General features: G+C 38.3%; 1 protein-coding gene across 6 annotated transcripts in view; it reads left to right on the plus strand.

Annotated features, from left to right (window-relative positions):
• The window catches only part of PHIP (PHIP subunit of CUL4-Ring ligase complex), a 67,579-nt gene that overhangs the window by 36,100 nt on the left and 12,200 nt on the right, over positions 1-19,279 (plus strand). For 4 of the 6 annotated variants that reach the window (XM_079970310.1, XM_079970313.1, XM_079970314.1 and 1 more), the window contains 15 exons: positions 697-880; positions 1,494-1,617; positions 2,465-2,605; positions 3,332-3,408; positions 5,484-5,715; positions 8,306-8,425; positions 10,601-10,708; positions 11,325-11,449; positions 11,937-12,019; positions 13,338-13,449; positions 13,650-13,762; positions 15,741-15,896; positions 16,305-16,425; positions 17,523-17,648; positions 18,806-18,878. In XM_079970310.1, the coding sequence (XP_079826436.1) occupies positions 697-880; positions 1,494-1,617; positions 2,465-2,605; positions 3,332-3,408; positions 5,484-5,715; positions 8,306-8,425; positions 10,601-10,708; positions 11,325-11,449; positions 11,937-12,019; positions 13,338-13,449; positions 13,650-13,762; positions 15,741-15,896; positions 16,305-16,425; positions 17,523-17,648; positions 18,806-18,878 (1,895 nt within the window). The remainder of the gene's footprint in view (positions 1-696; positions 881-1,493; positions 1,618-2,464; positions 2,606-3,331; positions 3,409-5,483; positions 5,716-8,305; positions 8,426-10,600; positions 10,709-11,324; positions 11,450-11,936; positions 12,020-13,337; positions 13,450-13,649; positions 13,763-15,740; positions 15,897-16,304; positions 16,426-17,522; positions 17,649-18,805; positions 18,879-19,279) is intronic. The other 2 variants (XM_079970312.1, XM_079970315.1) reach the window with 2 other exon arrangements.

Genomic DNA, 19,279 nt, shown 5'->3' on the forward strand with positions numbered 1-19,279 from the left:
CCTTCTGCTCACGAAGGTTCCCCATGCATTTTAGATCCCTGGAAAATAAAAATTTGCATTGTGTGGGGAGTCTCTTGTACAAGAGTAGTACAGAATAGTACAGGAGGTTCTGTGCTTCAGATTTTCACAATCTAGAGGGGGCAGCAGAAGTAGGGTGCTAATTTCTGCTGGCTCCCTCCATGTGTTCAGTCATTGTAACACATGAAGAAGGCAATAGTGGCGCCCATTTTACAGTTTACAGCCTTAATTAGTTGAATATAGTGGACTTACAGTAGTGCTTTATATGGGTGGTTAATTCAGATTGCCAAGCTACCTAACTATATTTAGAAATTGTATTTTTAATCTACATGTAATTTTCTTGCTTGGGATCCTGAGTTGTATTTCTGTGAACAGAACAAATATTCTGTCTGTGGAAGGGGTTCAGTTTCAGCAAAGGATCTTGAGCTGGGAAGGTGATTTTTCCTGATTCTCTCTACGGCTTTCAGTGCCACTTTTCACACTGTTCTGGGGGGCGGTTCCCAAATCTCTGTAGCCAACTTTTGAGCTGGACTGTGGGGAGATGGGAAAATCCCCCTTTCTGCCAGCAGTAACATGCTGTGAGTGAGTTTGTTCACAGGAATTAGGTTCTAAGCCATTAATTTTATGCATCTGATTCCCTCAGAACTGTCTCTGAAAATATTGTTTTTCATTTCAAAGGCTCTGTAAACTCTACCTCTGAGGTACATTCACCACCAAATGTGGGGTTAAGACGCAGTGGACAAATTGAAGGAGTGCGGCAGATGCATAGCAATGCACCAAGAAGTGAGATAGCTACTGAGAGAGACCTAGTGGCATGGAGTCGAAGGGTTGTGGTACCAGAGCTGTCAACAGGAGTAGCTAGGTAAATTCAAATATCTTGGTATCAAGTTGCTAAGTTTGAATAGCTAGGCTTACAATTAACCTTGGAAGTTATTTGTACACCATTAGGGTCCTGAACATCTAGCCTTGAATTAATCATTCTTTATATTTTACTGTATCTATTCAATGTTGCAGAAAGAGATATTCTATGGTACTGTTAAAAGTTCATCTTTATGACACGGGGGGGGGGGGGATCACCTATTTTTAAAATATGGGTTAATTTAAAAATGTGGGTTAATTCTGTGAGCCAGAAGTCGGTGTGCATTCCTTGGACTTAACATTTTAGAACTCTAAAATGTTCATTACAAAATTGTTCAGTTTTGTGAATATGAATAAATGTGTGTACAGATCTATCATCTTTTTCACCTTTTGAGGGGATTAAATTTTTTGGTATGCAATTTAAAACTGCAGAAGGAGTTGTTGATTTATGTTGGCATAACTACTTTGGAGTCCTACATTGTCAAACATGGAACATATTGAAGTGTGTGGGCACATGGCCTCTTCTCTAGGAATTTGCATGGACCTTGTAATTCTACTTCATGTAGAATTATACTGTAAAATACGTGCACATTAGTATCTAAATTTCTCTTTTGTAGTAGGCAGGAGGAATGGAGAACAGCAAAGGGAGAAGAAGAAATCAAGTTATATAGGTCAGAAGAGAAAAGAAAACACATTATCGCTCATGTTCCTAGAGAGAATAAAATACCATCTTTACCTAAGGTAAGTAGCGAACCATTGTCTCTAATGCAGTCCCTCTTGAAGGGTGCAGCCCTAAACAGAATGACTTGCAACTAAGCCTCATTGCAATCAGTAGGAATTATTGCTGGGTAGACTCAGAGATAATTGCGATAGAAGTCTGATATGAGGTAGAGCAGGATTTCAACCATAGCAAGGCAGATCTTATGGAAAGCTGAGGGTATATGGGATAGTAGGGCATGGCTTTTTAGGGGTGATTTTTTTTTTTTGCAAATCTCTTCTATGAGGGGGGTCTTTAAAATATGCTTTTGGTGTGAGGAATTCAAATCTGCTGTTATTTTTTTGATGAAGAAGCACACAAATTGCTTTTGGAAAGCTAAATAATTTTAATTCTACTTTCTGAAAATGTAAACTACATGTGAATGCTAAGTAATATTAATATATAATATAACTGCAAGTACCGGTACTTGGAAATTATTTTTACTGATTTCTGTGCAATTCTACATACATTTTACTTACCAAGCAAAACTAAATTATATTAATTTAACAAAAATATTTTTGAATTCCCAAGTCGTGTTACCACTTTTTAGTACCTCTCATTTTTTGTATTTGAAAGTTGAAAAATTCAACATGCCCTAAGACATTGTAGCAGTATGTGAGCTGGATCAGTTGCTCCAAGCAGAACCCTACTTTTGTATACCTAGATAAAATGTTGCAGTTGCTTCATCCCGATCTTCTATATCATAAAAACCATATAAAGTTAAATCTGTTCAAAAATTCAATCTACATGTTAAGATCGTTCATCAAAAAGAATTTGGGAACAGTGACTTTTTGGGTATCTTCTTGTAATGGCCATTTTGTGTCTTCCTAGAATCATTCTCATGATCATCTGTTAGATGTTGGTGATTCAAAAAAGCAACAGGCCAACCAACATAACTACCGTACTAGATATGCACTGGAAGAAACTGCCAGGCCAAATGAAGATGCGGAAAAAGGAAGCAGTTCCTCAGAAGTAAGACACTGAATTATATTTTATGGGACGGTAACAGTAGCATTCATTCAGGTTTATATTGGTGGTGGGTCAACATTTTTGTGTGACATTTAAGTTGCATGCATCAAAATTGACATACTTGCTATAGCACGGCAGTGCTGCAGTGTGGAGGGCTCCTGCTCATCATGTCCAGCAGCCAGGCCCTTCTTCCAGGAAACAGCATGTGGGTGGGGGAGTGCAGGGAGCAGTAGATGAAAACTGGAGAGGGATCTACAGCAAAGGGACCTCTGCTGGAAGCTGATTCTGCCTTTGTGAACAGAAAGAGCCCTTTGCTCACAGGGGACAAGTCTAGACCCAACCCAACTAATATTTCTTAGAAGAGTTACAGATAGGTAGCCGTGTTAGTCTGCCATAGTCAAAACAAAAAATTCCTTCCAGTAGCACCTTAAAGACCAACTAAGTTAGTTCTAGGTATGAGCTTTCGTGTGCATGCACACTTCTTCAGATACTTCTTCAGATATCTGAAGAAGTGTGCATGCACACGAAAGCTCATACCTAGAACTAACTTAGTTGGTCTTTAAGGTGCTACTGGAAGGAATTTTTTATTTCTTAGAAGAAATATTATTGGAGACACACACACACACACACACATATATATATAATATGATGTTTGTATTATGTGGATAGATATTATATTCTAGTATGTATTACTAGTTATAAACAAACATTATATTCCCTTGCTCTTAGGAGGGAGAAGTAGTTGTTGCAAGTGGAGGAACATCTGAAGATGAGAGGAAAGCATGGCACAGTGATGGCAGTTCTAGGTAAGAGACTGAATATAAAGGTCCATAAAGGCTGTTAAATGCGCGTGTACGCACTCTATATATAGCATAAAGGAAAGAAAGAAATTTAAAAAGGGAAAAAATAAAAACAACGAGATTAAGAAAAGATGAATTGACAAACAGTTATGGAATGCAAAAAAAGAAAAGAAAAGAAAGAAAGAAAGAAAAGAAAAGAGAGAGAAAGAAAGAAAGAAAGAAAGAAAGAAAGAGAAAGAAAGAAAAGAAAATACTTAGGCTGGGATCCAAGCTGCCGTACATGCACAGGGGATTTTCATCCTCCCCTTTTAAGCACCAGTCTCTTCTATACTTTGAAACCCACGCTCAAGTTAGTGAGATGCTCTAGGGTAGCAGTCCCATATCCCTTGCATAAATAGTTCAAGTATTTCTAGGTCCCAGCTATAGTCTATAAGATTTTCTTGTCTAAGCTAAAGCAAAACTTGAACACTGAGAATGGATTTCCTCTAGTTTGAATAGTTTAAGATAGACATTGAAGAAACATGCATAAATATATTTTGGTCTAGAGGATAACTTTAGTTTAAGTAAATGAAGGAACTGGAAATTTGTCAAAAAAATATTCTGTATTGATATTTTTGCAAAGTCTATATACTTGGGTCACTAGATAAAGGCAAAGCATTGTTGAGAGAATGCACAAAATGTAATAAATCATTTAAATAACAGAAGAGGCAGTGTAACAGTGATTAAAAACAGTACTTCATGGGCCTATTTTCTGAGGCATTCAGTAGGACAATTATTCTTAAATGTTTAATAGCAGAAGTATATTTAAAGAGATTGGAAAAGTAGTTTTGCAATTTTGCAAGTGACTGATTTCATGTGTTACACAGAATGGTAACCTGAACCTAGTTAGTATAAACTAGAAAACAGGAAATTTTAAAACATTAGAAATGTTACTTTAAGTACAGTAAATGTTAACCTATTTTTTCAAGCTTATATTTGTATTTGGGATCCAAAGCTAACTGCTATATTGGAAATAAGACCAAATATGTGTTAATTGGAATATTTAATGAAAGTTTCATAATTTGGTAGTTTTTATTTTAAAAATTCATTCTAATCTTGTATACCTGTTTTTATGCTCAGGATTATGTTGTATGAAATCCCATCTGTTCATCCTTTAGCAATCCATTCAGGAAATGCATGTAGAGTGAATCAGTTCTAGTTCTAGTAAAGGTGGGGTAAAAGGTAAAGGTACCCCTGCCCGTACGGGCCAGTCTTGACAGACTCTGGGGTTGTGCGCCCATCTCACTTAAGAGGCCAGGGGCCAGCGCTGTCCGGAGACACTTCCGGGTCACGTGGCCAGCGTGACAAAGCTGCATCTGGCGAGCCAGAGCCGCACACGGAAACGCCGTTTACCTTCTCGCTGGTAAGCGGTCCCTATTTATCTACTTGCACCCGGAGGTGCTTTCGAACTGCTAGGTTGGCAGGCGCTGGGACCGAGCAGCGGGAGCGCACCCCGCCGCAGGGATTCGAACCGCCGACCTTTCAATCGGCAAGTCCTAGGCGCTGAGGCTTTAACCCACAGCGCCACCGGAAACACTTAAATCTTCCAATAACAACAACAACAACAACAACAACAACAACAACAACAACAACAACAACCCCAGCCACTCTGGGCAGCTTCCAACAAAATATTAAAATACAATGGTCTGTTAAACACTAAAAGCATCCCTAAACAGGGCTGCCTTCAGATGTCTTCTAAAAGTCTGGTAGTTGTTTTTCTCTTTGACATCTGGTGGAAGGGCATTCTACAGGGTGGGTGCCACTACCGAGAAGGCCCTCTGCCTGGTTCTCTGTAACTTGGCTTCTCGCAGCAAGGGAACCGCCAGAAGGCCCCCGGCGCTGGACCTTAGTGTTGGGGCAGAACGATGAAGGTGGAGACACTCCTTCAGGTATACTTTAGGTCTGCACCAAGACTTTGAATTGTGCTCAGAAATGTACTGGGAGCCAGTGTAGCTCTCTAGATTTTAAGTCCTAGCTGGAAAGTTATTTTTGTGTGTGTTAAGCGTGCGTAAATTTATTATTGGTTTGCTTTTTTCTTCTAGTGACTATTCTAGTGATTATTCGGACTGGACAGCAGATGCTGGAATTAATCTGCAACCACCAAAGAAAGTTCCTAAAATTAAGACTAAGAAAGCAGAAAGCAGCTCAGAAGATGAGGAAGGTCCTGAAAAACAGAGGCAAAAGCAAATCAGAAAGGAAAGAAAAAAAGATACTGAATACAAAGATGGTCCAACATCACCAAAGAAAAGGAAACCCAAAGAGAGAAAGCAAAAGGTTGTATTATAGTAGTAGAATATTAGCTAATATAAACATTCTTCTGATTAGCAGTAATATTACTTTAATTGTTGTCAATATTGATTCCTATGAATGGCAGTTATAATTTTAAGGCACCCACCACACTACATTAATGTACTTACATGTTTCTGAACTTGAAAGTGCTACTTTCTTTTTTACTTTGCAAGAGTTTTGAAGTCTTGCATGTGTTAAATACACGGGAGAGGAATCCTTTCATCAACAGAAGAGAATCTCTTTGATCCAACCCATTAGTAGAGTGGTTTTGTTCTCATGCAGTGTGACTTTCATTCAGATTAAATGTAGTGATGGTACCTGTCCTCCTTGTGCATTTTGAATGCACCTTTTTTTTTAATCATTCACCTGTGGAATGCTTTTATGTTAATCCATTGTCCTAGAGGACAGCCACATAAAAGCTGTTTGGGGACTTGGAACAACAACCCTGGTTGTATTCCTGTATTTCTTCTGTGTTTTCTACTACTTTGTAGGGCTTTTCCAGATATTGTTTTGGATCTCAAGTTGCTCCTCTGTTCCTGTAAGAAAGAAGGACATTTCTGTAAAACCCCTTCTCTATTTGTAGCCCTCTGTACCATATCCCACACTGTTCATTAGGGCCTCCCAATCCCAGAGCAGATTTCTGAAGTAGCAGAATGCATAAAGGGAATAGGGAGGCAGGAAAGCTCTGTTCTGTGAAAGTAAATTCTGTTCTGTTCATAGATGTATGTTTGGATCCGAGCCAATGTTTTTCTGCAGCAGTTCCCTACTTGTTGATTAATTGTACAGGATCCTGAGTACCTGGGGGGGCGGGGGGGCGGGGACTGCCATCCCTTGAATGGCAAAATCCTAACCTGTTTCACATATAGTGCTAAACTATGGTGTGTTTGTGTGTAGAATATTTATATCCATTTTCTAACAGAAAATTACTCAATATGATTTAATGCTATTTGCCCAAGCCTCAATCCAGCCCCCTGCAATGCAGGAATATGCAGCTCTCCCATATGGGAATCAAACTTGCAACCTTGACATTATCAGCACCATGCTCTAACCAACTGAGCTATCCAGGCTAACTGTAGCTTCTCATGACATCCAAACCAGGACAAATGGCAGTTAGTCTTAAGTATGATTAGTGGAAATGAACCAAATTGATTTATGAAGCTGGCTTGTTTTCACTAACTACAATATAGTTAAGATTAACCACAACTGAGTTTGGATGAAGGCTAAATTGTGGTTAATTTAAAGCAGAAGCTTCCGATTTCCAAACCAGGGACTGAATTGCAGGGTTGGTCTATATATCAGATTGGAGACAACTTGCAAAGTATCTAATCTCCATTTACTGGTCCCACTGCTTCAATCTTCATGGCTTCATTAATTCTTTTCATTAAAATTGTGGGGACCCACCATTAAAAAATAGCAGTTGGTAAAAATCATACTCTGCAGTAAGGATGTGAAGATGGTGACTATCTTTTGAAAATTTACTTTGAAGACCTCAATTGGGCTTTATTTTAATAATGTGGATATGAGCACAACCAAGGTAAATTCAAGCTTATAGAAGATTTTGATACTGTGTGTTTATATTCTAATAGACTTGCTTTCTACTTTCCAACTGTATTCCTCAAAGCAACTCCAAACATTAAGGAAAAATAATGGATACATTGAAAACCGTGTACTTAAAACAAACAAACAAGCAGCTGAGCTGGAAAAGGATCAGCCACTTAACATAAGCTTTCCCTTTTCCCCTCTCCCTCCTGGAATCCTTTCCAGACCATAGTTGCTGTTAATGGCTGTATAGCGTGAGAGAGAGCAGTGTAGCTAGAGCAGCATTGCATTTGGACATTTTTTAAATTAATGAAAAACATTTTGGGTGGTTTCCCAAACCACACAGTTGAATTTATTTCAAACCAGATAGTTAGAAAATACAGATTCTGTAAATAACAATTTTGTTGCAGTAAGAAGATCCTCTCTGCATTACAGAGAGCTGTTTCTTCATCTCTGCACTTTTCTATATATCCACCCATCGAAAAAAGTTAGCTCCCAGGGTTCCACTATGTTTAGAATCATAATGAGAACTGAATCTTGCAACAGAGCTAAATTATGCAGATGGAGTCTGGGTCGATTCTTAGTGGCAACCAGTGGATCAATGGGATTAAGCAAATGAACTGCAAATTGAGGTATAGCAGAAGTGGTTGAGTTGCATTACAGTAGGCTTCCCACAAAGCACCCACCCACTTGTGCCTTCCCATGGTCCAGGCAATATATACCCTCCATGCACACACAGGAACAGATGTGCTAGTAAATACACAATCTTTCATTTTCAGAGTTCTATCACAGTCTAGCATAAGAAGCGGGACCCATGGTGGGAGTCCTAGGTAGGCAAGGGGTGTGCCAGGTTTGCTCCTGTTACAAACATTCTCCTATTTCGTTTTTCCCCCCAGGATGGCTAACCAAAATATTTCAAATTAAATATATTTTTCAGTAATTCTTTAGACTTCTAATGATGCCTCAAATACAGTTGTTGTTTTTTATATAAAAAATGCTAGAGATTAATTCAGATTTATTGGGGGGTTTCTTTTAGAGGTTGGCTGTGGGAGTGTTGGCAGAAAATGGCTTGACATTGGAAGAATGGCTGCCTTCTGTGTGGATCACAGACCTTGTTCCTCGCCGATGCCCATTTGTACCACAAATGGGAGATGAGGTACGTTAAAAAATTTCTCCCCCCCCTTTATTCATTCTGTGCTCTGTCTAGGTATTCTTGTTTTATTGTATTAGTCTATTTTCAGAGTAATTAAAACAAAAACAAAGCAGAACGCTGGAATAACCCAGAACAGTGGTGCTTGTTTTTAAAATACCAGTTATCTCTACTTGTCACTGTTGAGTGATTCAGACACCGGGGTGCAAACAGTATAAGAGGAATGCATTGCAATTCATAGAGAAGGAAAAACTATATATGTGATGCTTGTCTCTTAGGCCTGTATACTCTTCAGTCCACAAGATGTGGGAACCTTGCAAATCATTTCTTCTCCCTTGGCAGGCTGCTGGGGCAGAGCTTTTTGAGAGCTCCTTTTATGGGAGCCATCATTAGAGTTGTCAATAACCCCTCTTTTGTTACAGTGCAGAAATTTTGGCTGGGTAGAGTTATTGATAAATTCAGCTAGCTCACACCATCTATATATAGTGCCAAATGTCCGATACCTAAAGCAAATTTACTCAGTTCATTATAGCTTCTATTACAGAAACATTTGTCTCTGGTGGCATAAGGGAGGGACATCCAACAATCCTTAGATTTACACCCAGTATAATAGGGTCTTCAGGATAAGAAATTAGACTGATCTGCTCTCTATAAAGTTAGTAAGACTTGTTACAATAGATTCTTGGCAGAGAAGGGAAAACATGGTGTGGGAGAAAACATTCTACCTTACAGGATTGTTTAGTCCTTGATTTCAGCCTAGAAAACTGGGTCAGCCAGAAGAAATTATAGGTGTGGCGTGCTTGTTGATTGTACGGACCATATTTATGGAAGATCGCAATTCTGGCAGGCATATCTGAGCTTAGGTTTTCCTCCCAAAGTTTTGTGGTGTGTGGATTCCAGTGGGCCTGTAGCCATGGCAAGAGGGCATGGTGTTTCAGCACCACACCATAAACTGAATCAGCCCTTTTGCTCAGAAACTGGAAAACTGTTTTGTTTAGGAGAGCTCAGGTGCTACAATTGTTAGAGTGTCAGAGTAGGATTTGGGAGAGAAAGGTTCAAAATTTCTACTCGGCTGTGAAGGCTGCTGGGTGACCTTAGGCCTGCTGCATATACTTCCCCATCAGGGTGTTGTTGGGATAATATGAGGAGACCAAGAGCCCTGTATGCCACCTTGAGTTCCTTAGATGAAAGATGGATGTAATAAATAAAATTCCAGGTGTTATCTTATTCTAAATGTTATAAAATAGGAGCAGGTAGTGCTGTGGTCTAAGCCACTGAGCCTCTTGGGCTTGCCTGTTGGAAGGTCGGCGGTTTGAATTCACATGATGGAGTGAGCTCCCATTGCTCTATCCCATCTTCTGCCAACCTAGCAGATTGAAAGCATACCAGTGCGAGTAGATAAATAGGTACTGCTGTGGCAGGAAGGTAAATGGCGTTTCTGTGTGCTCTGGCACTTGTCACGGTGTCCTGTTGCGCCAGAAGCAGTGTAGTCATGCTGGCCACATGACCTGGAAAGCTGTCTGGACAAACGCTGATTCCCTTGCCCTGAAGTGAGATGAGCGCTGCACCCCATAGTCGCCTTTAACCGTCCTGGGGTTCTTACCTCTTTTCTTTTTTTTTACTGAATCTTATAAACTTGCACTGTGGTGTATTAAAAGCTTCAAAATGTTTAAACTGATTATTAGTGTTGAATTCTGTTTTTAAATATAGCTGCGAGCCTTATTAGCCACTTCACTGGTTTCATATTATGCACAATAATGAGAAAAGCATAGCATGACTATTTTGCTATTGTAAGCTAGGTAGAACCCAAAATGTACACATTTCATAAATGTATAAAAATCTTATGGGTGCTTGCTGAGAGCAGGCACTTCTCAAAGATGATACAGAAACATGTACAAAGCAACCACTTCATGTTGTGTGGAAAAGGCTAGCGGGAGTAGAAACAGAAGTGTAGCAGAGGACATGACTGGAACAGTGAAAATGAGGTAGAAATGGCAAATAGCATGTCCTCTGATATTTAAGTATGTGCTATGCGGCTGGGTAAATGGACTTCCAAGTTTTAAAAAGAAGAGAATTTCAAGAAAAATATCTCTAGACATTTAATGTTTTTGAATCACCAACTTTTTCACACATGAAGTCGGGTGGCATTTTTTTTTTTAAAGTCTCTGTTCTATTCTTAAGGTATATTATTTCCGACAAGGCCATGAAGCATATGTTTTAATGGCAAAGAAGAACAAAATATATAGCATTAATCCGAAGAAACAGCCATGGCATAAGATGGAACTACGGGTATGTCTCTTCTGTTTCCCCCTATAAGTTCTGTACGTATTTATCTTGGAGTAACTCCCCTAAACTCAGAAGGATTTATTACTTTGTAGGCATACATAGGATTGTACTCTAAAACAAACCATGGCAAGGTGGCATTCTTTATCCTTGACCCTCTCCTATCTCATGTGCATTTCCCTTCATCCCTTGCTGCCATTGACTGTTCCTAACTTCTTGTAAGTTGAGTGCAATTTCAATGTTTTGTGGTCATGACAGCAAAGGATAAATATATTGCCAAATGAAGAGTAGCTGTTAGCATAGTCCTATTTCTTATGTTTTTGTATAATGTTTGCATATTAAGTTTCTGTATAATTTATACACCACATTGCCTTCTCCTCAGCCCCCTCTCATGCACTGTAGTATTTGAATCACATTCTCTATCGTCTTTAGACACTGAAGTAACGTACAACATTAAATACATTAAAAAATTACTAAAAAGTAGACTCCATTTCACTTCAAAATACAAGGAAATATATGGTAAAGCTTAGAACTCCCAGACTACTTTTGCTGTCATATGTTAACTCTTTCTGTTGTATTTTCTTAGTTTACTTAATGAAAGGCTTTTTTTGGTCTCCATCAGGAACAAGAACTCATGAAAATAGTTGGAATAAAATATGAAGTTGGGCTACCTACACTTTGCTGCCTTAAACTTGCTTTTCTTGACCCAGATACTGGTAAATTGACCGGAGGATCTTTTACAATGAAGTAAGGGCCACTGTTCACATACGGCTGTTGTAATATTTGTGGCTAAATAAGTGTTTGTAATATGCTCGCAGTGGATCTAAATTAAAAGGTCCTTATAAAATGAAGCTTAAAAGGGCTTCCTAAGTAACTTTCAAATATTCATCGCTTTGAGCTTCTGAAAGAAATTCATTCTTCCCTTTCTTTTACCTGTTGAAAATAGAAGTCAAGAGAAGATAAGAGAGCAGTAATGGGCTATACTTCTGTGTGCACGCCTTCATTTTAATCAGCCCCCCCCCCACTTCCCAGCAATTCAGTGTTAATTTGGTCTTCTACCAAACTTCTACTTTATCCCTTAGTGTACTGGGGGGGGGAACGGGACGACGACACTGAAGTTCTTCTACAAAGTCTACTAAATCTTTACTTGGCATTGATATGTTCTCAAATACTTTTAGCTATGAAATAGCAAACACCTTTCTCAATATTTTTGTCTTATTTTGGTTATATCCAGGTATCATGACATGCCAGATGTTATCGATTTCCTAGTCTTAAGGCAGCAGTTTGATGATGCAAAACACAGACGCTGGAACATAGGTAAGTACCTTTAATACAATCACGGTATCAGTAATTTTGGGAGGTGTTAATTATAATTCTGAGCATTAAATATAAATATGGGTTATTTACTCAAACCTGCTAAGTTTTCTGCTTTGAACTAGAGATACCAGACTTAATGTATTTTCCCAATTTTGCGTTTACTTTTTTAAGGAAGGTAAAAGCTGAGCTGACTAGGTCAACGCAGAAAACTGTGGCAACATGGCTTTTATCCAGCTAATTAAAGGCCTGCAAAGCTTGAGCTCCTTGATTAAGAACAGAAGTCCTTTCAACCAAGATCTCAGATTTTTGGGCGGATGAGTGAAACAGGAAGCCATATAGATTCACGTTAAAACAAGTTGCCTCCCCTGAATTTTAGAAGCAACAATAATTGAAAGCAATTATTAAAGCAGAAAATTTTAAAAATTCGTTTCTATACTATACAGTTGACCATAGGATTATGATAAATCTTTTATTTCTTGACAATACTAATGAATATTAGTATTGATTAGTAATACTAACATAGATAACGTTCAAAATCAGTATTACTTTTGCAATACAGTTGGGTATGAAAAACTAAAAAACAACAACCCTGAAGAAAATTTAAACATTTTTGTTTTAGTATATTTTTAGGAGTATGTTCTGAATGAATAAGCTATTGTCTGCCTTGTCTTCTCCTGTAATTGTAAGTCAAAAAACGGGATTTCAGGGCCCATCTTTTATCCCTGGACCAACAGTGTCTGCTGAACAGATAGTTAGTGCTGTCAATACTGATCACATACAGGGGAGGGGAGAGAGGACTGAATGGAGAGGAGTCAGCCCTCGCCCTCTAAGCCTGGTGAACAGAGCTGGCTAAAGCCCACATGCAGGATGCAGATCTGTATTTAAACTGTTCATGTCTCATATGTTGAGAAAATGAATGCTGTAGTAGGAGGAAGGAATATGGGCCAAATTTATGGCCCTTCTTTATATCTGGAAACAGACTGCTTCTGTCATACAGTCTCAACATGAGATTAGAGGATGTGACACAGACCTCTTTAATAACAAAAGAGCCTCTGTGGCATCTTACCTTTGGGAGTATTTTGCAGCCCGCTGAAATGAATCTTCCTTTGTCAAGTTTATCTGGTTGTAATGGTGTCATTAGAGAGCTGAAGCTTTACGCAGTCCTGCTAATGGAAAGTTGTCAGGGTGTTGCATCTTCTTGTTTGTTCAATAGTTGGCAAAAGCTACCTCTAATAATACTGGTCATGGTTATAAGAAACTGTTAAGATACAGTTTTATCCCTTCTGGAGTAAAGACGTGACTTTGTATTCTTGTCCAGGTGATCGATTTAGATCAGTAATTGATGATGCTTGGTGGTTCGGAACAATAGAAAGCCAAGAACCTCTTCAGCCTGATTATCCTGACAGCTTGTTTCAGTGCTACAATGTCTGGTTAGTAGCTTTTACTTTATACATGGGGTTTTATTTTTCTCTTTTTGTTTTTAACCTCATGTGTGTTTAATCATTAGCTGGTACATTTTCTACCTGCATTTTGTTGAAAATATTTCTGGGGTAAAGTGTTGATCATCTACATATTCAGATAAGTAATAGTAACTTTAACTTGATTGCAATTTTCTCTCTCTCTCTTGAAGTTGGGACAATGGAGATGCTGAGAAAATGAGTCCTTGGGATATGGAGCCTATACCAAACAATGGTATGTGTCTACTTTCCCCTAGATGTACAGAAAGGAGACAGAACTTACTATGTACGTATGTGATGAACTGTAAAGAAGTTACGCTGATTATGCTATAAAAGAAGGGAAAACGAATCAATTTCTTTATTACATTAATAAAATGTCTGTGAACTAACTAGTTACCTGTTTTAAGAAAACTCAACATTGCATTTTGGTTGCCTGGTTTTCAGAAATTGATACAAAATTTTGTTGTTAAACTACTTGGAAGCAAACATTTTGCAAAGACTCCAAAACTTGTCCTTCTATTGCGTTGCTGGGGTCAATTCCCAAGGCCAGAGTTCATAACACTGCTGGATTCACTGTAATTCACTGGATTCACCCTGCTCTGTTAAGTTCAACAGATATTGATATATAAATTGTTTAAGTTTAACACTTTAGGAGTATTATGATGATTGTTCCTACTCATGAGTGGTAAAGTGGAAGAATGAAGACTCTCCCAATTAATTTGTTTATGTAGGTCAGGTGTGGGAACCTCTGGCCCTTCAAATGTTGCTGAACTACAACTCACATTAATGTTAGCCATTGGCCATGGTTGCTTTGGCTGATGTGAGCTGTAGTTAAATGCTTGGAGGGCCAAAAATCCCCCACTTTGGTGTTGGTGATCACTTGAAATACAGCTGTATGGAGACAGTGGCACTTGGCAAACTATTTGGGTCCCCAACCCTCCAGAGCTGATTGGATAAGAGCTGCAAGGGAGATGGGGATTCCTTCCTGTTCCACTGATGGAAATCTGTCTGCTCAGCAACGCTTTTGGGTACAACTTTCAGTCAGTCACTATATTTGTATTCTGTTCTTCTATATAAGTACACCCAAAAGCAATTCACAGAAAAGTATGAAAAACAAAGGGAAATTGTAAGTGACCCGGAACTGGTCTGTGACCGTAATAATAAAATTCTACTCTATTCTAAATAAACACCAGCAATACATTGTTATACATGTCATTTCCTATAAAATACAAATAACATTAAAATACTTAATTTAAAGAATCTCCATCAATGTAAACAATTCACAATTCATTACGAAAAGGAAGAGAGAAAAGGCAAGAGGCAAGAAGTGCTAGTCACCTCATCAACAGAGCAACTAAATAACTTTCTGCCTTGCTTCCAACCTTGGAGCTTGGAAAAGGGGCAGGAATCACTATGCAACTCCTAGAATGTACCCCACCCATCTCCATAGCTCCAAAGGTGGAAGGAATGCTGATCACTTGCCATGTTGACTGCAGGGAGAAGAAAAGTAGAAACTTCATAAACCGCTTGCTATATGGAACAGCCTCTACTTTTATAGAGAAAAGCTTTGACTATTAAATGTTGGAATTGTCAAGGTTACAAAGTGGTTTAGTGGTTTACAAAATGCTTTAGTGTACCCTAGTGCTAGGAGAGACATAATTTCCCCTAACCATAAGTTTCTTTTGCGCCTTCTAACATTATTCTTCAAACTTAGCTACTTAAGATTCTAATTTTAGTTGGGTCTCATTTTAGCTCTTCCTTAGAAATCCTAAATGCTTAATGCCAGACTCCAGACTGGTTAACAAGAATGTTTATCATTATATTTGTGTGACGTGGAGATGCATTCATTTACATGCTGACCTCAATCAAGAAGATTTGCAATACTGTAAAAGTAATTAGATATATTAAAAATGTAGATGTGTAGCTCAAATGTATATAGCCTTTCATCCATCTAACTCAGTCCAACCCCTTAAGGATAGATTGTTTCATTTCATTCTTTAAACAAAAAAAATCCTAGCTAGCTATGACTCTGTATAAGCATGTTAAAAATGGAAGATGCTCTGTAATGCAGAAATAAGTATTTGTTTTTCTTCCAAATGCATTTATAATATTCCACAATCAGTTAGTTGCTCTTAAAAACAATAGTGTGCTGTGAATTGTTTATACCATTGTGGTTTTTTTTTTTTTAAAAAAATAGGTATGCAGTTTCTTAAGTTGCAAGGATAATTATATCAGCTGTTATGTTCATTTTGTGTCTCTTTCAGCTGTGTTTCCAGAGGAGCTTGGAACTAGTGTTCCTTTAACTAATATTGAAAGCAGATCATTAATCTACAAGCCTTTGGAAGGAGAGTGGGGTTCCAGGACTCGTGATGATGAATGTGAAAGAATAATTTCAGGGATAAACCAGCTGATGACTTTAGGTAATGTTTAATGTGAAAAAAGTGTTTGTTTTATCATTTCTATCCATTAAGATAGTCTCACATTCCTGCATATTTTTAATTTGGCCTTCTGTATTAAAATTCTTCTCAAAACACATACTGAAATTCAAGTTTTTCAGTCCACTTCATCTGTGGCAATCATTCTATGCCGGAAAATGGCATGCATGAGATGGACTTTGGAGAAAATATTTTTGTGTTTGTTGGTCATAGAATACAAATATTCAGTACCTTACAAGTAAAAAAAAAGTCACTTCTACTTCACATTCTTATTGAAAGACTTGTAGAATTCCCTCTTTAGCTAGGCACACTCTCACTCAAATTACTGCTGCACATTAAGAAAATTGCTTCCCTATTACTAATGTAGTAATGACATCTTTGTTTTGTGTTTAGATATTGCTTCTGCTTTTGTGGCTCCTGTGGATTTCCAAGCTTATCCAATGTATTGCACTGTCGTTGCATATCCTACTGATCTTAGTACAATTAAACAGAGGCTGGAAAATAGGTTTTACAGGTTTGTTTTAAGTTTATTTTATTGTTGGTGTTTCCAAAAATTTTTGTGATTTTATATATGTTAGGGTAATTTCCTGGGCAGCTTTTGCTTCTAGCTGAGCTGTGTACAGCACAGATCAATTACTGTGATGTACAATGAAATGTCAAACTGTTGTATAAGACTTTCTTGTCCTATGGTTAAATCTTGCAATGCTCCAGCCCACTGTACCTTGATGTGGATTGCCTCTTGTCTAAAGGAAATCCTAAATGGCTTATGGGTCCCTTCTTTTCTTAACTGTTTTTCTAACTGAGCAAGTACTTACGTTAAAGCTGCTGTTCCTCTTGGAACTGCTTAAAAGGAAGCCTACAGGAGGTATTTTTGATTATAAGATCATAATTTTATCTCTTTGAGCCTCCTGTCATAACCCAAGGAACCAGAACCAGCCAACACAGTATTCTGTGATTTCTTTTCTCTAGGCCAGCTGCACTGTTTTCTGGTCCATTTCTGGGACTAATTCAGAGTGTTGGCATTGATCTTTAAAACTCTTTATGGCTTGGACCCAGGGTAATTGTAGGGCTGCCTTATGCCAGATATACGTACCTATACATTTGCAGTGGAGGGCCTGCCGTGAGTGCTGCCGCCATCTGAGATAAGGTGGGCAGCTACCAGAGCGAAGGCCCCCTCAGTGGTGGTGCCCCAGTTATGGAAGACCTGTCCCCAATTTGATCCATTAAAATCTAAATATGTAATGGCTCCACCTAGTGGTCAAAAGCAGGTAGTAGGTAGGTCCCATAATTCAGTTTGTTCCTGCCTTGACTGAAGCAGTCATGTATTAAGCTCTCATTTTTTTCTTCTCGTCAGGATGGTTTTATATTTCTGACAATTTGTCCATATTATTAATTTAGCCCTACTTTGAGAAATGTGTATCCCGAAAATTGTTCCAGAAGCGACCCTCTTTAGGAGATTTTGGGGATGTGGGAGGGACAGAGAGGGAGGGTTATCAGAAGTTTGCTTGTACAACACTGAACATCACTCTTCATTTCCAGGTCTTTACATATTTTGAACAAAATTTCAAAAGTTATTTTTTCTGTGATATGCATGTGTTCTTTATTTCAAAGGCGACTTTCTTCACTTATGTGGGAAGTTCGGTATATCGAATATAATACACAGACGTTCAATGAACCAGGAAGTCCCATAGTTAAATCTGCCAAATTTGTCACAGATCTGCTGCTGCACTTCATAAAGTAAGCTAATGAACAGACTCACAGTGCATATTGTGGAAATAGCATAAACCAGAGGAATTCTTTACATGCTTTTAATCTATAGTGAATGTTATTTATGTTTACAATGGGTAAGAGTGAACTATTAATTGTTATTGTGAATAAGAGAATTCATTTTTTTAGCAATTACCACTCTTCCAGAAACAACTTTATCCATGGAAGTAGTGTGTTGTAAATTCCTTTGTGGACTCATTTAACCTTGTTCTCATTACTGGAAGGCAAGGAATTGGGAATACAGTACGATCGCATCTTATGCGTGATTAATTTGTGTGATATCAACTTTGTGTGGTTGAAAGCCGGGTAGTTGAAATCCTGAAAATTAATTGCTGAAAGCTTAGAAGCTGCTTGTGCGTAGGGTTTTCCTGTTTTGTTTTGTTTTTGAGTAGAAGTGGCTTTGGATAGAGAGGCAGGAAAAATATAATCTGAGAAAGATACAAAGAAAGACAATGCTTTATACTAGGCATATTCTTTTACATGTTTAGAGGAGAGAACATTGTTAGTTAACATTACCATTTAAACAGTAGGAAGGTTGATATTTATAATCTTCCTAATGTTGGGCAGTATTCCATGCTCCCATTCTGCTAGCGCAAAAGCCTTGTGATAGCAAAATGGAACTTTCTCTCCTCTGCCCTGCAGCTCCATGCACACCCTTAAAATCAGCTCTGGAAAGTTGAGGAAACTTCTTCAGAAGATTGGGGAGAGGAGAGGGAATGGAAGCATTGCACCAGGGAACTCTTCTGGCATTACTTTGGCTATAATCCAATAACATGAAACAATACAATTCTGTATTGTATAGACATTTAGATCCTGATTTGGTTTTCCATGAGCGTAAGGGTTCCTTCCATTAATAGAAGGGACTCTAATCCAATGGAGGCTCCCACTGGTGGAAGGGAGAGGGAAAACTATCTTCAGTTCCACCTCCAGCCCCCAGTGCTGTCTCCTAGGCTACTCTAGTGGGTCACCCAGTGAGCAAGGAGCTGCAGTGGAAAAAAAGAATCAGCCAAAATTGCTTCCTCCCACCAGCGAGTATCCTGTAACTGGATTTCTGCTCAGGATCCAAGTTACTCTGTGTATCTGTGGCTGCAAATAAGCTTATTAATGCAAAGTGTTTTATTGAACAGAGATCAGGCTTGTTATGACATAATCCCACTGTATAATGCCATGAAGAAAAAAGTCCTGTCTGATTCAGAGGAGGTAAGCTAACTCAATATGTCATGCATTTCTTTAGAAAGTAGTTATATATATTATTTAAAGTATTTTTCTGCCCAAATTTAGCTTTCAGAGAGGGGTTCTGCAATGAGAATCAAATTCCTTCTAGTTCAAGCTCCTCATGTTCTTTACAGGAAGGGTGGTTTTTAGTCCCTAATTTATTTGAAGTAATATTTGTGTGCTTTATTCATTGCAACAACAATTTACTTGTTATGTGAATTATGAGTGAACATTATTTCTAGATACAAGCTCCATGAAAGTCTATGCATCACACACATGTACACACCTCTGTCCCCAAATATAATGCAATTCTAGTAAAATCAAGTATTTAAGCCTTAAGCATTCTGTATGCAGAGAATTTCATTGCAGGTGTGTAGCTTCCTCAG

Source organism: Podarcis cretensis (assembly GCF_951804945.1).
Source record: "Podarcis cretensis genome assembly, chromosome: 3".
Lineage (NCBI taxonomy): Eukaryota > Metazoa > Chordata > Lepidosauria > Squamata > Lacertidae > Podarcis > Podarcis cretensis.